The sequence below is a fragment of the Drosophila hydei genome, unplaced genomic scaffold (assembly GCF_003285905.1).
Source record: "Drosophila hydei strain 15085-1641.00,03,60 unplaced genomic scaffold, DhydRS2 tig00008147-arrow-arrow-pilon, whole genome shotgun sequence".
In the NCBI taxonomy this organism is placed as follows: domain Eukaryota; kingdom Metazoa; phylum Arthropoda; class Insecta; order Diptera; family Drosophilidae; genus Drosophila; species Drosophila hydei.
The window spans coordinates 59027-71649 of NW_022045851.1; the positions used below are offsets into that span (position 1 = coordinate 59027).

The 12623-nt window shown below is 39.0% G+C and overlaps 5 protein-coding genes across 5 annotated transcripts; 1 reads left to right on the forward strand and 4 right to left on the reverse strand.

The window, feature by feature from the left end:
• Positions 1-144: 144 nt before the first annotated feature.
• Positions 145-2568, reverse strand: LOC111603446 (metaxin-1 homolog). The gene is made up of 5 exons (XM_023321032.2): positions 2314-2568; positions 2011-2157; positions 1605-1883; positions 871-1266; positions 145-493 (listed from the first exon to the last, which is right to left on the reverse strand). Exons 1-5 carry the CDS (start codon positions 2392-2394, stop codon positions 422-424), a joined length of 975 nt encoding a protein of 324 aa, XP_023176800.1. The 5' UTR covers positions 2395-2568; the 3' UTR covers positions 145-421.
• An 89-nt stretch (positions 2569-2657) lies between these two features.
• On the forward strand, positions 2658-4306 carry LOC111603447 (U6 snRNA phosphodiesterase). Its single transcript, XM_023321033.2, has 4 exons — positions 2658-2965; positions 3018-3362; positions 3421-3442; positions 3505-4306. The coding sequence occupies exons 1-4, from the start codon at positions 2871-2873 to the stop codon at positions 3820-3822; spliced, it is 780 nt and encodes a 259-aa protein (XP_023176801.1). The 5' UTR covers positions 2658-2870; the 3' UTR covers positions 3823-4306.
• Positions 3837-7009, reverse strand: LOC111603448 (dynein regulatory complex protein 11). Its single transcript, XM_023321034.2, has 5 exons — positions 6545-7009; positions 5275-6272; positions 4315-5223; positions 4088-4258; positions 3837-4025 (listed from the first exon to the last, which is right to left on the reverse strand). Exons 1-5 carry the CDS (start codon positions 6794-6796, stop codon positions 3851-3853), a joined length of 2505 nt encoding a protein of 834 aa, XP_023176802.2. The 5' UTR covers positions 6797-7009; the 3' UTR covers positions 3837-3850.
• Positions 7010-7596: 587 nt separating this feature from the next.
• Positions 7597-9656, reverse strand: LOC111603411 (vacuolar protein sorting-associated protein 45). The gene is made up of 3 exons (XM_023320993.2): positions 9412-9656; positions 9143-9341; positions 7597-9085 (listed from the first exon to the last, which is right to left on the reverse strand). Exons 1-3 carry the CDS (start codon positions 9502-9504, stop codon positions 7653-7655), a joined length of 1725 nt encoding a protein of 574 aa, XP_023176761.1. The 5' UTR covers positions 9505-9656; the 3' UTR covers positions 7597-7652.
• An 89-nt stretch (positions 9657-9745) lies between these two features.
• Positions 9746-11168, reverse strand: LOC111603429 (mitochondrial pyruvate carrier 2). Its single transcript, XM_023321014.2, has 3 exons — positions 10895-11168; positions 10763-10803; positions 9746-10229 (listed from the first exon to the last, which is right to left on the reverse strand). The coding sequence occupies exons 1-3, from the start codon at positions 11061-11063 to the stop codon at positions 9969-9971; spliced, it is 471 nt and encodes a 156-aa protein (XP_023176782.1). The 5' UTR covers positions 11064-11168; the 3' UTR covers positions 9746-9968.
• Positions 11169-12623: the final 1455 nt, after the last annotated feature.

Consider the following 12623-nt stretch of genomic DNA (forward strand, 5'->3'; position numbering starts at 1 on the left):
ACATCAAATGGGAGTTATTATATATATATATATATATATATATATAAAATAATATATATATATTTATATAATTATATGCAATATTGCATTTATTTTCATTTAAATAACAATTTATTTCAAAATTTTCAGCATCAGTTGCACGTTTTATTACGTTTTGGTTGCTGCTTGTTTTGTTTCGTTTTTATAACATACAATTTCATATAGGTAAATAGTTTTAAAAACAATGACAAATAGTTTAGGGCGCATTAATAATTTATATAGTTTCAAATCGTATGTACATTAATATGTTTTTTGTTTTTTTCTTTCTTTTAAATAGTTCATATGGAAAAATGACTGCTGTGCTTTTCGATTTCACTCTTCTTCCAGCGTTGTTTTATAAATATACATCGATTGTTGTTACTATATATCTACAGAACTGTACCTAATCCAACACTTCATCCATATCGTCGTCCTCGTAGTCGATGCCATCGTAATCCGTTGACGACCGTGTTAACTGCAATTAGAATAGAAAGTTTATGAACAATTAAAATCAACCATTTCAAAATACTTAAAATTACCTTAAAAAAATTTATATTAGTTTTTGCTATATTTATAGTTTGATTGAGCCTTCGTTTGAAACTCAAGCAAAAACTGTTTTCCAAAGCTTATGACCAAATGATATTAAAAAAAATTGGTTGTTAGTTTAAGCAATGTTCAATACACACATACCGGAACAATTTCAAAAATAATTAAAGTTACCTTAGAATTCTTTCGGCACATATATAATATAATTTTGATCTATTTATTTTTTGATTATGTCCTCGCTTTGAAGCCAAGTATAACTTATTTATGATAAAAGATTGGAAATAAATTTCTAGATTTCATGCTAACCTGAGTGTAAATGCCTCGCCAAGCTGCAAATGCGCCCATCGCCAGCATGGCGCCGACGCCAGCGATAATCTTTGTGTTCAGATCCGTCTCCGTGAATTTACGCTCCGATGCCGATAGCGTTGTTTCCGATTGGCTGGGTGCTTTTGTTAGTTTGATGGAACTATAGCATTCATTCCGGAATATATCCTTGGTGATGCGTTTAATGAAATTCACTAGGTTTTGACAGCCTTTTATGTGATTTTGTAGTGGATTATTGGGCAGTGTTATGTGGTAGATAATTGCTAAATAACTATAGACAATTGCATCCAATTCGCTGTACGTATCACCAAAGAACCAGACTTTTCGTCCCAACTTACGAGAAAGTAAATTAACACACTTTTTCGCATTAGCCGCAAGCTGTAAAGTAGAAAATTATAGGTTAGATGGATGAAGATCATATACAAAATATCCTAGCTATTGTTAGATGTGTTACAATCAAAAGAGTATCCTTCGTTCTACAGCAGAAACGGTGGCTCAAAGATGGACTAAGTTAATTATTTGACATATTGGGCTTATTTCATAAATAAATACGGTATGATTTTAAGCGCCCTTAGTATATAACAAGAATACTTGTTGAATTTATCAAGCAACAAGTTTACGAATTAATGAAAATGCAGTTAAAGAACTAACCAGAAGGTATTGATCTCCGGCTTTTAATTAATGTTATGCTAGCTTCATAAATAGTATTCACTTACATAGTCACCCTCATGCTTTTCCAGCTTATCGTTTATATCAAAGCCTCCCAGCACCTGTACCACATCGCTTGCTTGTCGCTGATACGTTGAAGGATAATAGAAATTGAATGGGAATGGTGTACGCTTAGCGTACAGGCCACGAGTCATCGTATCATAGTTGTGTGGTTCACCGTATAGGTAATAATGATAGTAGGCATGCAGTTGTGTGAATACCCAATTCGAGTATGTAATGGACAGATGCTTTTGTTTCGTATTTAAATGCGCATCGACCGGATAACCCTGAAAGACGAAAACAAATATTAATGTCGCGCTCAATTGGTACATATGCAGAGCAATCGCATGTGATATAAATAGCCAAGTGGTTTATTGACCTGGCTTATGTATGTGTATACATATATTGTCGCACCTCAAGATCCAGTATTCGCTTTATATCTTTATATCCATGAAATTTATCATTGCCAATCTGTAGATACGGTAGTTTCCCAGCGCCCGAACGCAAAGGATTTGTGTTTGTTTCAATTTCCATTGGACAGCGGGTGAAACGCAGTAGACACTGTTAATTTCGCCAAAAAGACAAATATTTAATACGAGTATATTATGTATATAATAAAAAAAACAATAAAATATATATATATATAAATTCATATACATATATATATTGATATGGCCGATAGCGAGGAGTTGCTGATTATGATGCAACGGAACTTACCAAAGCACGCATACATTCGAAATCTATAGACGGCAGCCCCCATTCGCCCTTGTATACATGTAACTTTGAGCCCAACTGCATTTTGTGCTGTATTTATTGTTTTTGTCAGTAACTTTGTTATCGTCTATTTAGCGATTCGCATGCAGTTGCATTGTTCAGGAATATTAATCAAAAATAAATAAGTGTATTGAAATATACCGGACGAATTAGAGAGAGACTTTTGATTGACACACTCAACGCCGGTGTGAACGTTTAAGGAAAATTTTTAAAATACCTCATTTTGACACAAAAATATACCACAATGCAAAATAAATATCGATAGGCCAATTTTAAGTATTTACATGCCTGCAGTACATCTTAAAATAAACTCCATAAAAGTTAAGAAATCTTTGGCCCAAATTTCTCTAGCTTCTACTTTTTAAACTTAAAATGTATGATACTAATATGCAATTGTATCGTACGTGCTGGAGTTGTGTAGAGAAAATCGATTGGTGTTTTAAGTATATGGTCACATTATTATTTGGACGCAAAAATAGTAAACTTTATAATAACTTATTATGAATATTGTGGCTCTAGTGGATTATGACAGCAGCTCCAGCTCTGAAAACGAGGAAACAGAGACAATAACTCAGAAATCAGTCAGCTTAAAGAGGTATTGTCACATATACTTATATACCATGTTCCCTACATTTAAAATCCATTAGATCGGCTTTACCCACAGCTGCTTCCTTGCTGGGCGCCAAGATAACAAAATTAGAAAACAATGATGAAGAGGATGACTTTGACAATCCGACGTTACATGGCGGACGCATACGTAGCTTTAAACACGAACGCGGCAATTGGGCAACATTTGTTTATGTACCCGCCCTCACTTGTGCGGAGCAGCTGAAGGATTTTCAATTGGAAGCGATTGAGAGGCTTGCTCCACAAATTGAGCTACAGTCTAATGAATCACTGCATCTGAGCTTAAGCAAAACTGTGGTGCTACAATATCATCAAATTGACGAGTTTCAGCGATCGCTGCAGCAGGCGCTTCACAGCTGTGTAAGGTGTGTATATAATTTTTGTGATATAGCATACAACATATAAAATTATATTGTTCTGCAGGTTTAATAGCACGCTGAATTCGGTATGTAAACTTCTTACTACATATGATTTATTTTTAAAAATATAAAATATTGTTTTATCCAGCTTGAAGTGTACACAAACGAAGAGCGCACAAGGACGTTTTTGGCGGTGCAGCTCGATGCTGCATATACGATTAAGATGTCGGAACTTTTGAATTGCGTGGATTCGGTTATGCGTGACTATCGCCTGGAGCAGTTTTATAAGAAGCCCTCATTTCATGTCAGTCTGCTGTGGTGCCTGGGCGATCGACAGGCGATGCTGCAAGATAGGCTGCAGGAGCTGCAGCTTCTGCTCAAGGAGCATGAGGCACTTAAGCTAGCAGTACATGAGCTATGCTGCAAATGCGGCAATAAGGATTTTATTTATAAGCTAAAACAGTAGTGGAAACAGGAAATGTTTCTTCAAAGGCTTAATTAAGGCCTTTCTTCTTGTTGCCATTGCCCTGCTTGGCCTGCTGTGCCTGTTCCTCGATCATGCGTTCTTCTTCAAGTTCCAGAAAACGTTGACGGCGTCGACCCAATGGCGTTTTAGACCACCACGATTCGAAAGCCTCCTCCTCCTCACGATAGACGGGATCTCGAGAACTGGAATGAATATATTAACATTAACACAAGGCAACTTGATCTATACATTTATATATTCTCACCAGAGCACATTAATGAGCTCTGCATTGGTTAGAGGCTGTGATCGTAGCTGTAGCTTACGTTTGCAGGTCATCACCTCGCGCAGACAAGCATCAATTGCGCCTATGGTATAGCCATCCGATATTTTGGCCATGGCACTGGTATCCAAGTTGGAAATGCCACCAGAGTATTCGCTGAAAAATATTTGGTTTATGAAACAACAGAAAAATGGATTACAGCGAATACCTACTGTAAGAGCGTTTTCCAGGCATGCGACATGGCGCCATAATCTGGACGCGGAATATAGATGAAACGATTATAAACCGATTGCAGGAATTTTTGATCCGCCTCCCAAGGTAAACTTGTAGTGCCCACAAATAAAACTCGATCCTCGGGGGCAATATTCTTGATCATCTTTGGTAAATCCTTTTTCAAACGCTTGGGATCGGTGCGATCCGTTTTGGGTATTTTCTTCATAAAAGGACGCTCTGCATCGCCCATATAAATAACAGCTGGTTGAAGCAATCTGGATACCTTGAGCACTAGATGTATCAGCATGATTAGACCCGATTTACCCGGATATTTGCCAACAATGTTAGCTGGCGTTAGGTCAAAGAGAACGGCGCCAACTTCCGTGCAAATGGCATGCAACAGCGCCTTCTTGCCGGAACCGCGCGGACCAGCTAGCAGTACGGAACGTATAAGCGGCGTACAGTTGTGTATTGCCTCAGAGCCGAGCGGCAGAATGCAGTATTCGGTGAGCACCTGACGTATGTCACCTGGAGAGGGATTAGTTCCATTGCGTGCGGTCAGCGCCTTGTCGCCCAGAAACTGTTTTAATTTAATTTCCGGATATTTACGTATGATGCCATTGGTGACCAGCTCCTCGTACAAGGATTCGATTGTACGATCGGGTGTCAGATCCTTCTCCTTCTTCTTTTTGCTCTTTTTGCCGGAGCGTCGTGTCTTTTTATTACTCTTCTTTACCTTTTTTCCTACCATTGTCTGCAGAAGCTCCAGTTCCTGGCGCATTACATCGTCCACGGCGCGTCGAAACTGCAGCTCCACTTCCTGATACTTTTCTGCATAAATCATGTCCTTGTAGGCCGCTTGGCTGAGTGCTCCCGTCTCATCCTTGTCGCGCCAGGTATCATTGAAGCTGCGGAAGAACGGTCAATAAACCAGTCAGTCAATCAATTGAAACACTTACAATTCAATTTCGGCGCGTATATCGGGCAGGCAAACTGATGCAGCTGGTTGAAAGTTAACGTCCTCTTCCTGATTGTCGTTAACATTCAAATCTCCACTACGTGCTGGAGACTTGGACTTGTCTTTGGTCTTGCGCGATTCTTTGGAGGAGCGCGCGGAAGAGCGACTGTGTTCGCTTTCGGTACCCGGCCGACTGAAGATGTGTAGCGAGCCGCCTTGATCCTCAGAAGGAAAATCCGGCAGCTTGCCCGTCTTGTCATAGCAATCCTTGATCCAGGCTCGAATCTCATCCGCAATGTCCTCTTTCATGGTGGCACCATGCTTCAGCTTAATCTCCTCCTGTATGGCTAACTGTCGTGCTTCGAACTGTGCCGCATAGCTTTTTTGTGCCACATGTCTTCGCCGAACGTCCGTCTCGTTGTTCCGCTCAAACCTTTCGCTACGTTCCTTGAGCACAGAGGCTGGTGGTGGCACCATGCCAATCAATATCATCTCGTCCATCTTGCGGCGTCGTGTTATTCGGCGAGCCGTATGACCGCGCCACATTTTCTGTATCTTCATGGCAGCCATTAAGCCGGAGTCAGTGCGTTCCTTATCGGTGCGGTCTTCCGATTTGCCCTTTTCCTTTCGAATTTCCTTCATAAAGTGGGCTCGGAGGCGACCTTGGCGGGCACGCTCGTGCATCTGCAACAGTCTTATTGCCTCTATCTCGGTGAGCGGCTCCTCTAGTGGATGCTCCTCTAGCCAGCCCAGTTTAATCAGAAGCTCGTGCATCGTGCGCTTCCGTAGTTCCAGCTCCTCTTCACGCTCGCGCAGAAAGTAACGTGGAATGCGCAGTTCCATTTCCATGGGTGTCAGGCGCAGACGCTCCACTACCTCATCGTTGTAGCTAAACTCCATAAGATCAATATTGACCAGATCATGCTTCAGCTCCACCACACGTCCCAGACAAGCGTCCAAAAGCTTGCGCACCAGTTCACGTTTTTGAGGCTGAATCATCTGCAAGGAACAGAAGTGGAATTGATCTATATAATGTTAATAAGTGGGAAGTGAATTTGAAAGTCCAAATGATCGAATAGCTCTCTTCTTATCTGTTCCTTTCATGCTTTCATAACTCTTCCGTAACTAATGAAATTTTTTATGAGCGGAGCGAAAACATTTATGATTTTTCAAGCAAGTGCGGAATAGAGTACCCACTCACTCTGTCTGTTATAGATGTCTCATTTAGGTGTTGTATGGTTCTGGCAATAGTGATTTTTGCTGACACTTACGTTATCGTAGACCTCCTCCAATCGATTGCTCAGGCATATGTACCGCAAATAGAATTCATAGATACTCGCCTGCAGCAGGGACTTCGATTCTGCTGCGGCAGCCACAGAGCTAGACACAACTCCCGTAACTCCACTGATGGTAGCTACGGTGGTATCCACATTCTGATGTTGTCGCTCGTAGTCGATAATGGCCAGTTGTTCACAGTCATGCTGCGCCTGGTACCAGATCTCGTTGAAATAGTTGCTGGACATACTCAACTTTATTTTCACAATCACTATTCTCTTTTCTATTAGTCAAGTGGATTTGGTAGCCTGCGTAACGGTTGTCATGGAGGTATTTCCAGCCATTTTCTGGTATAATACTTAAGCCATTGACAGCCATTATTTAAACTGTTAAACATTCATAACTGGGTTTCTACTTATATTTTCAAGCAGTTGCTGTCCAAGTAAAGCAGATATGATAATTCACACAGTATCTATTTCATAAAAATGTGAAAATTGTTTTCCCAAAACTTTGCATAATAAATTGTATTATAACTTAAATAAATGGAAAATGGGAAATCAGGCAAATTGGTTTTGTGAAAGTTTATATAACAGACTGGAAGTCGTGGTAGTCCCTATAAAATATATATATATTTAATCAGTATGATGAATTCGTAAACCAAGAAAGGCAGAGATATCTCATTCCATTTCCTTATTATATAAAAATGGATAATTTGACTGTTTTTTTAAATGTAGCTTGGATACCGTAAATTCTGTAATAAATAGATATCGTATATTTTGGATTTTGGAAACCTCCCCCAAATTCTCAATGAATCTATTTCAAACACTTTGGTGACAAGCATCAGGATGTCAGAATATGTGCATTAATTTGGAAACTCTTTCTAGAGGAAAAGTTATTTATCAAGTTCCCATAGTAAAGCTTATACTGTTGCTAATTTAGTCAAAGTATATATATCAGTTTGTGGATTTTTAAAATATGATACAAACACATATATATTTTATATAACGATATATAATAAATGGTTTAAATTATACATAAATAGTTAACAATAGCAATAAGTATTATTTTTATCGTAGTATATGGAATAAGATGAAGCTGGGGATCTTAAAGATTATCTGGGGAGCAATACTTAAGCATGGATTTGGTATGTTTGAATTGTGTGCCAATCGTGGCCGCAAGCACTTCGTTGATAAAGCTTTGGGAATTGTGCACGGTGGTGCCGCCAAGGATCACCCGATAGCCAGCATTGTTCAGCTGATGTACGGCAAATGCCTCTTCGTAAGTGACACCGCCAATGATAAAAACCACTACCTCCTGTGGTGGTCGTCGATATGGCACCAGCTCAGAATTGATGGCTGGATACATGGGGTCCAGTTCACGGCCTTTGAACACATCCTCCAGCGTTTCCTTAAGCAAAGGAGTGTGCTGTGTGAATACATTCTCTACACCTTTGAGCCCTTTGATTAGTATTCTTGTCAACTTTACAGCATCAGTGATGCGCATCATATTAAATAGATCGCCCTGGCGCACATGCATGCCCGCGTACTCAATCAAAGCGGGTACAATCTGTGTGTTACCTCCACGTGTCTTGATAATCTGTAGCAATCCGGAGGTATCACAATTTGCATGGCGTTCGTACCGCAGTGCATACAATGCCACTAGCTTGACCGCATCATCGATGTGGACCCGTTCGTCAGCAATTAATTTTTTAATGCGTTGCAGCTGTGCCGAGTGCTCAGCCTTGCAGGCCATCTCTTGCTCTAACTCCGATACTTCGAACAGATTTCGCTTATTCGAAATGCTAGATAATTCTCCCATGATACACAAATGTTTTTGCACAGTGCCGGACATTTTTTTGAACTGCGGATAGGATTCTATGAAGTTCTTCATATCAGCAATGCTCTCGACTTTCTTATGATCATTGGCTTTGCGTTGAAATTCTTCCATTAGCTGTTTTATAGTAGAACCAATTTCGCCATAATTGGCATACATATTGCTGCCATAAAACTCATCCTGGTCACCGGAGAGCACCAGCTCCTTAAACTCCTTGGGTACATTGGAACGTTCAGACAAGTCGACGCGATTGTTGCGTATATTCAGCAGCTCATGCACCATGGCTTGATAGGACCACTGATGCAGCAATGGTGTCACTGGATCATCTCTGCGATCCAGCAACAGGAGCAACGGTGGTGCAGAACCATCCACATTGCCGCGAAAATCAAATAGAGTTGATTCCTTGGTTGTCTGATCGTAGATGAGCTTGGCTAACAGTTGCGCCACTTGTGACCCAGCTCGGTATCGTATAACCGGATTCAATTTAAGCGACAGCAGCACAGCCGTAATGCCCTGCACGCTGCGTGTCAATGAATCGGGTAGCCAGTTAAGATTTGTCATGCAGTTGGGCAGGTTCAGTGAGAATAAATTGGGATTAACGCACAAATAGTCCGCATACAATTCTTTCACCTCGCGCACAGACTCTGACTCATCGCATTCAGCCAGATATTTAATATCAGTGCGTGGTATAATGTTGCTAAAATCTGTATTAAGCGATTAATGTGTTTTCTTTTTAAATGACTGCCAGCTGTTACACTTACATATAAAATAGGCGCTATATTTGGGATTGCGCAGCTCGTTGGCCAGCAGTTGGATATTTTGCTTTGTGGGGCGTATAAAAACAATGCACTTGAGGTACTTTAAGCGTTCGTTGGAACGGCCAGAGTCCAGGCGTTCAAAGAGATACACCTCGCGTTGTAGCATATCAGATTGACTAAATGCCATTGAAATTATGCTCGTCTAAAAATTGAGGAAATGGCGGGGAGAACCTTGTGAAACAATTTAATAAGAATTTTGGGGTATTACACACCGTCTCCTTGTCTAGTAATATGATTTTCATGCCGGGTCCAGACTCTGTGCACATCTTTTCAATATACAATTTAATACCACTTATTAAATTCATAATTAAAACTAATTTTTAATTTAGCGAATGAAGTAGAAAATATTTTATTTGTGTAAACAGCTGTTCACAGCGATGTGAAGACTATTCACCACCCACCCCAACAAAACTACTCATTTGTTATCGATACATATCGGCGAAGTAAGCGCGCCCCAATTCAAATAATCATTTACTTTTTACAGTCTTGAGAATGTATTTATTCATATATTCTTTCGTTTTTTGACAAAAATGACAAAAATCACAAAAATTCTATTAATGCTACGTGAAATTAAAAATATACTTGAAGCCTCAAACATTTACAAACTTAAGCAGTACGAATCACGTTTTGTAAGGCAACAATAACACACTATGTAAAGTGGCCAGTCGCTTAAACTAAAACACAACTTAATGTAAAGCGCAATGGTTCGATATGCGATATAAGTTGTGCGTGTTCACATCATGAATAATTAGCAGATGTGTGCAGTGGTTTATTGAGCTAAGGCTGGCTTATCATCCGCCTCCGTCTTTAACTTGTCCTGCTCCATTTGGTAGTTGTATGCCCGTCCCAGCTGCACTAATTGCGTTAGCCCGACAAACATATTGACAGCAAACAAACTGTAATTTTTGGGTATAATCACCAACGAATAACGAGACCAGATAATGCCTGTGGCTGCCAATGCGCCGCAACCTGCTACGGAAATTGTATCCGCCGGACGGGCCAAATCACTTAACCCAGCAACGACAAGACCCTATAAAAATATTGATAACAATAATTAAAACGCAAACATATTTATGTTAATTAAGATTTGATGTTGTGATTACGATATCATTATTATGGCGCGTGCAATAAATACTATAATATATATAATAAAATAATTGAAATGTAATTGTATTTATGTTAATTAACATTACATATTACTATTACAGCGCTAGCCACTGTTATCATCATTATAGTATGCGCGATTTATGAGTGTAATATAAATAAATACTTGAAAAGCAATAATAATTCACGCACACACTAATGTACACTTATCGCGTGCTCCCTCTCTAAACAACCAGCTGCGTGAAACAACAACAAAATCACATCCAACAAGTTTTACTCGGACGGTATAAACAAAGGTTCATAAAAAGCAAATCGCACACTCTCAAAGAATTTTGCGTATTAATGTCATTCAGATTTTCTATATCAGCGACAGACAGAGATAATGAAAAATAGCGAAGGTCATGCAGTCTTCATTATGTAACAGGCTGTCTGTCAATCTGTCTGATATAGTTGACTTACCCATTTAAAAATTGGTGCCCAGAAGAAAACGGTTTTTGGACCTATGGAATATTTTAATGTAAATACAAATGCGACACGTGGTATATTTTTTAAACATATGGATGTGTACAAATGTTTGTTTTGTATTCCCACCTGCTGGATGCATCCAAAGTGGTCGCATTTTGGCTGGCACAAATTTGTCACAGACGCCAATCATGCCATTGTAGATCTTTGTATGAATGCCCTTTCCAGAGGCCACGGAAGAAGCTGATGGTGGTGTTGGTGGCGGCGGTGCGGGTGCGGGAGCGGCTGTCGATGACATTTTGTTTGTGCGAAATTAACGGAAGAAAAAAATCTAGTAAAACCAACGGCAAATGCGAGCTGTGACTATTGTACGGACTGACAGTTTCAACCGTACTAAATTGCTTTAGCGCTCGTGAATAACAAAAGCGTAGACTTGATTAAAATACATAACATACCTTGGCGCTCTTTTCTCTCGCTCTCTCGTTCTCTGTATGATTGTGAGAGCTTGAGGGGTGAGAGAGCGCAGACCTAATTACACACACGCTTACCTATACATACACGAATCACAGCTGAGAAGTCTATTACATGAATTTTTAGACTTTCTAAAAATCAAATTGCAAGAAAAGTAAAAACAAACTGGTTTTAATAAAAAGAGTGGATCTTAAAACTTTTCAATCGTTCCAATTCTCTTACACTTTTTCTCTCTCATTGCAAACGAAACGCAACGTCCTTGGCCTTGACAATCGTTAAATGGCTCCGCCAATTTCCGCAGCGTAATGTTGACGGAAACATCTAAAAGCTCAGACAAATGCATTCACAAGACAAAAAAATAACAAATACAAATACGATTACATGATGCTAAATATAGACACTAAGATGCAGGTTATATCGTTTTTTGCTCTGAGTGCATCACGCGACAATTGCAATGCACACATTTGTTTATCTGTTTAACACTACATGGATGTAAGCCTCTTTAGCATTGAAAATATTCAAAAGTTCTGTTTTATAAAATATTTAAAATAGATGAATGGGAAATCTAAGCTTAGATTAAGATTTAAATAGACCATGAAAACTAAATAAAAATAAAAATTATAATAATTTTAGGGCAAAACATATACATTTGTTGGAAATATAAATTCAAGTTAAGCTACTGAAAGCTGGAAGAAATGATAATCATTTAGGCGGCAAACGTCGACATAATAATTAAAGCTATCGATAGGTACTGTGTATTTCGGCAAATCGGCTGATTCATCAACTACCCAACACTGTTCTCGACTAAATTAGCCCCTAAGGTTCACTCTAATGAAAAGTATGTATGTGTTGCAGTCTGTATAAAATTTAAATACATATACATATCGTGTGATTCACAATACATACAACTCAACCAACTCTCAGCACAGTGGGGCAAAATAAAGAATTATAAGCCTAAACTGCGTCTATTGCGCAGCACGCATGTTATGTATGTATTTATATTAATATATACATATATACAGCTGTAACTTGATTAGCTGCTTAGCCCAGCTTTAAGCCGCATTTAGGTAAACACAAGTGTTTTCCTCTTTTTCAGAATGTATACATCAGGTGTTTTTGTTTAGGCTTTTCCTGCAATTGAAAATAAAACTAGAGAATATGCACGTATTTTTTTATCGTTTTTCATGTTAGAAATGTATATGTAATTTCAATTACAAATCAAAGGCGTACATGTCATTAAAATTATTCATTACAAATCAAATAGTTCTACAATTTTTATCATTCCTGCGTGTTGTTTTTAGTTGTTATTGTTTTTGCGTTTTGTTTAGCACATTTCTTGCAGTTGCAAAATTTCGTTTGCGCCTTTGCAGCCCGTTTTCAAAAATTA

Excerpts from the sequence above, each read along its gene's own strand:
- LOC111603446 (XM_023321032.2), bottom strand. The coding sequence starts at position 2,394 with ATGCAGTTGGGCTCAAAGTTACATGTATACAAGGGCGAATGGGGGCTG. Across the intron at positions 1,267-1,604 it reads AAAAGCATGAGGGTGACTAT|CTTGCGGCTAATGCGAAAAA; the intron begins GTAAGTGAATAC and ends TCTACTTTACAG. Across the intron at positions 494-870 it reads GGCGAGGCATTTACACTCAG|TTAACACGGTCGTCAACGGA; the intron begins GTTAGCATGAAA and ends TTCTAATTGCAG.
- LOC111603411 (XM_023320993.2), bottom strand. The coding sequence starts at position 9,504 with ATGAATTTAATAAGTGGTATTAAATTGTATATTGAAAAGATGTGCACA. Across the intron at positions 9,342-9,411 it reads TATTACTAGACAAGGAGACG|ACGAGCATAATTTCAATGGC; the intron begins GTGTGTAATACC and ends CTCAATTTTTAG. Across the intron at positions 9,086-9,142 it reads ATATAGCGCCTATTTTATAT|ATTTTAGCAACATTATACCA; the intron begins GTAAGTGTAACA and ends CGCTTAATACAG.
- LOC111603447 (XM_023321033.2), top strand. The coding sequence starts at position 2,871 with ATGAATATTGTGGCTCTAGTGGATTATGACAGCAGCTCCAGCTCTGAA. Across the intron at positions 2,966-3,017 it reads AAATCAGTCAGCTTAAAGAG|ATCGGCTTTACCCACAGCTG; the intron begins GTATTGTCACAT and ends AAAATCCATTAG. Across the intron at positions 3,443-3,504 it reads TTAATAGCACGCTGAATTCG|CTTGAAGTGTACACAAACGA; the intron begins GTATGTAAACTT and ends TGTTTTATCCAG.
- LOC111603429 (XM_023321014.2), bottom strand. The coding sequence starts at position 11,063 with ATGTCATCGACAGCCGCTCCCGCACCCGCACCGCCGCCACCAACACCA. Across the intron at positions 10,804-10,894 it reads ACTTTGGATGCATCCAGCAG|GTCCAAAAACCGTTTTCTTC; the intron begins GTGGGAATACAA and ends AATATTCCATAG. Across the intron at positions 10,230-10,762 it reads GGGCACCAATTTTTAAATGG|GGTCTTGTCGTTGCTGGGTT; the intron begins GTAAGTCAACTA and ends ATATTTTTATAG.
- LOC111603448 (XM_023321034.2), bottom strand. The coding sequence starts at position 6,796 with ATGTCCAGCAACTATTTCAACGAGATCTGGTACCAGGCGCAGCATGAC. Across the intron at positions 4,259-4,314 it reads GCCTGGAAAACGCTCTTACA|CGAATACTCTGGTGGCATTT; the intron begins GTAGGTATTCGC and ends AATATTTTTCAG. Across the intron at positions 4,026-4,087 it reads GAGCTCATTAATGTGCTCTG|TTCTCGAGATCCCGTCTATC; the intron begins GTGAGAATATAT and ends TATTCATTCCAG.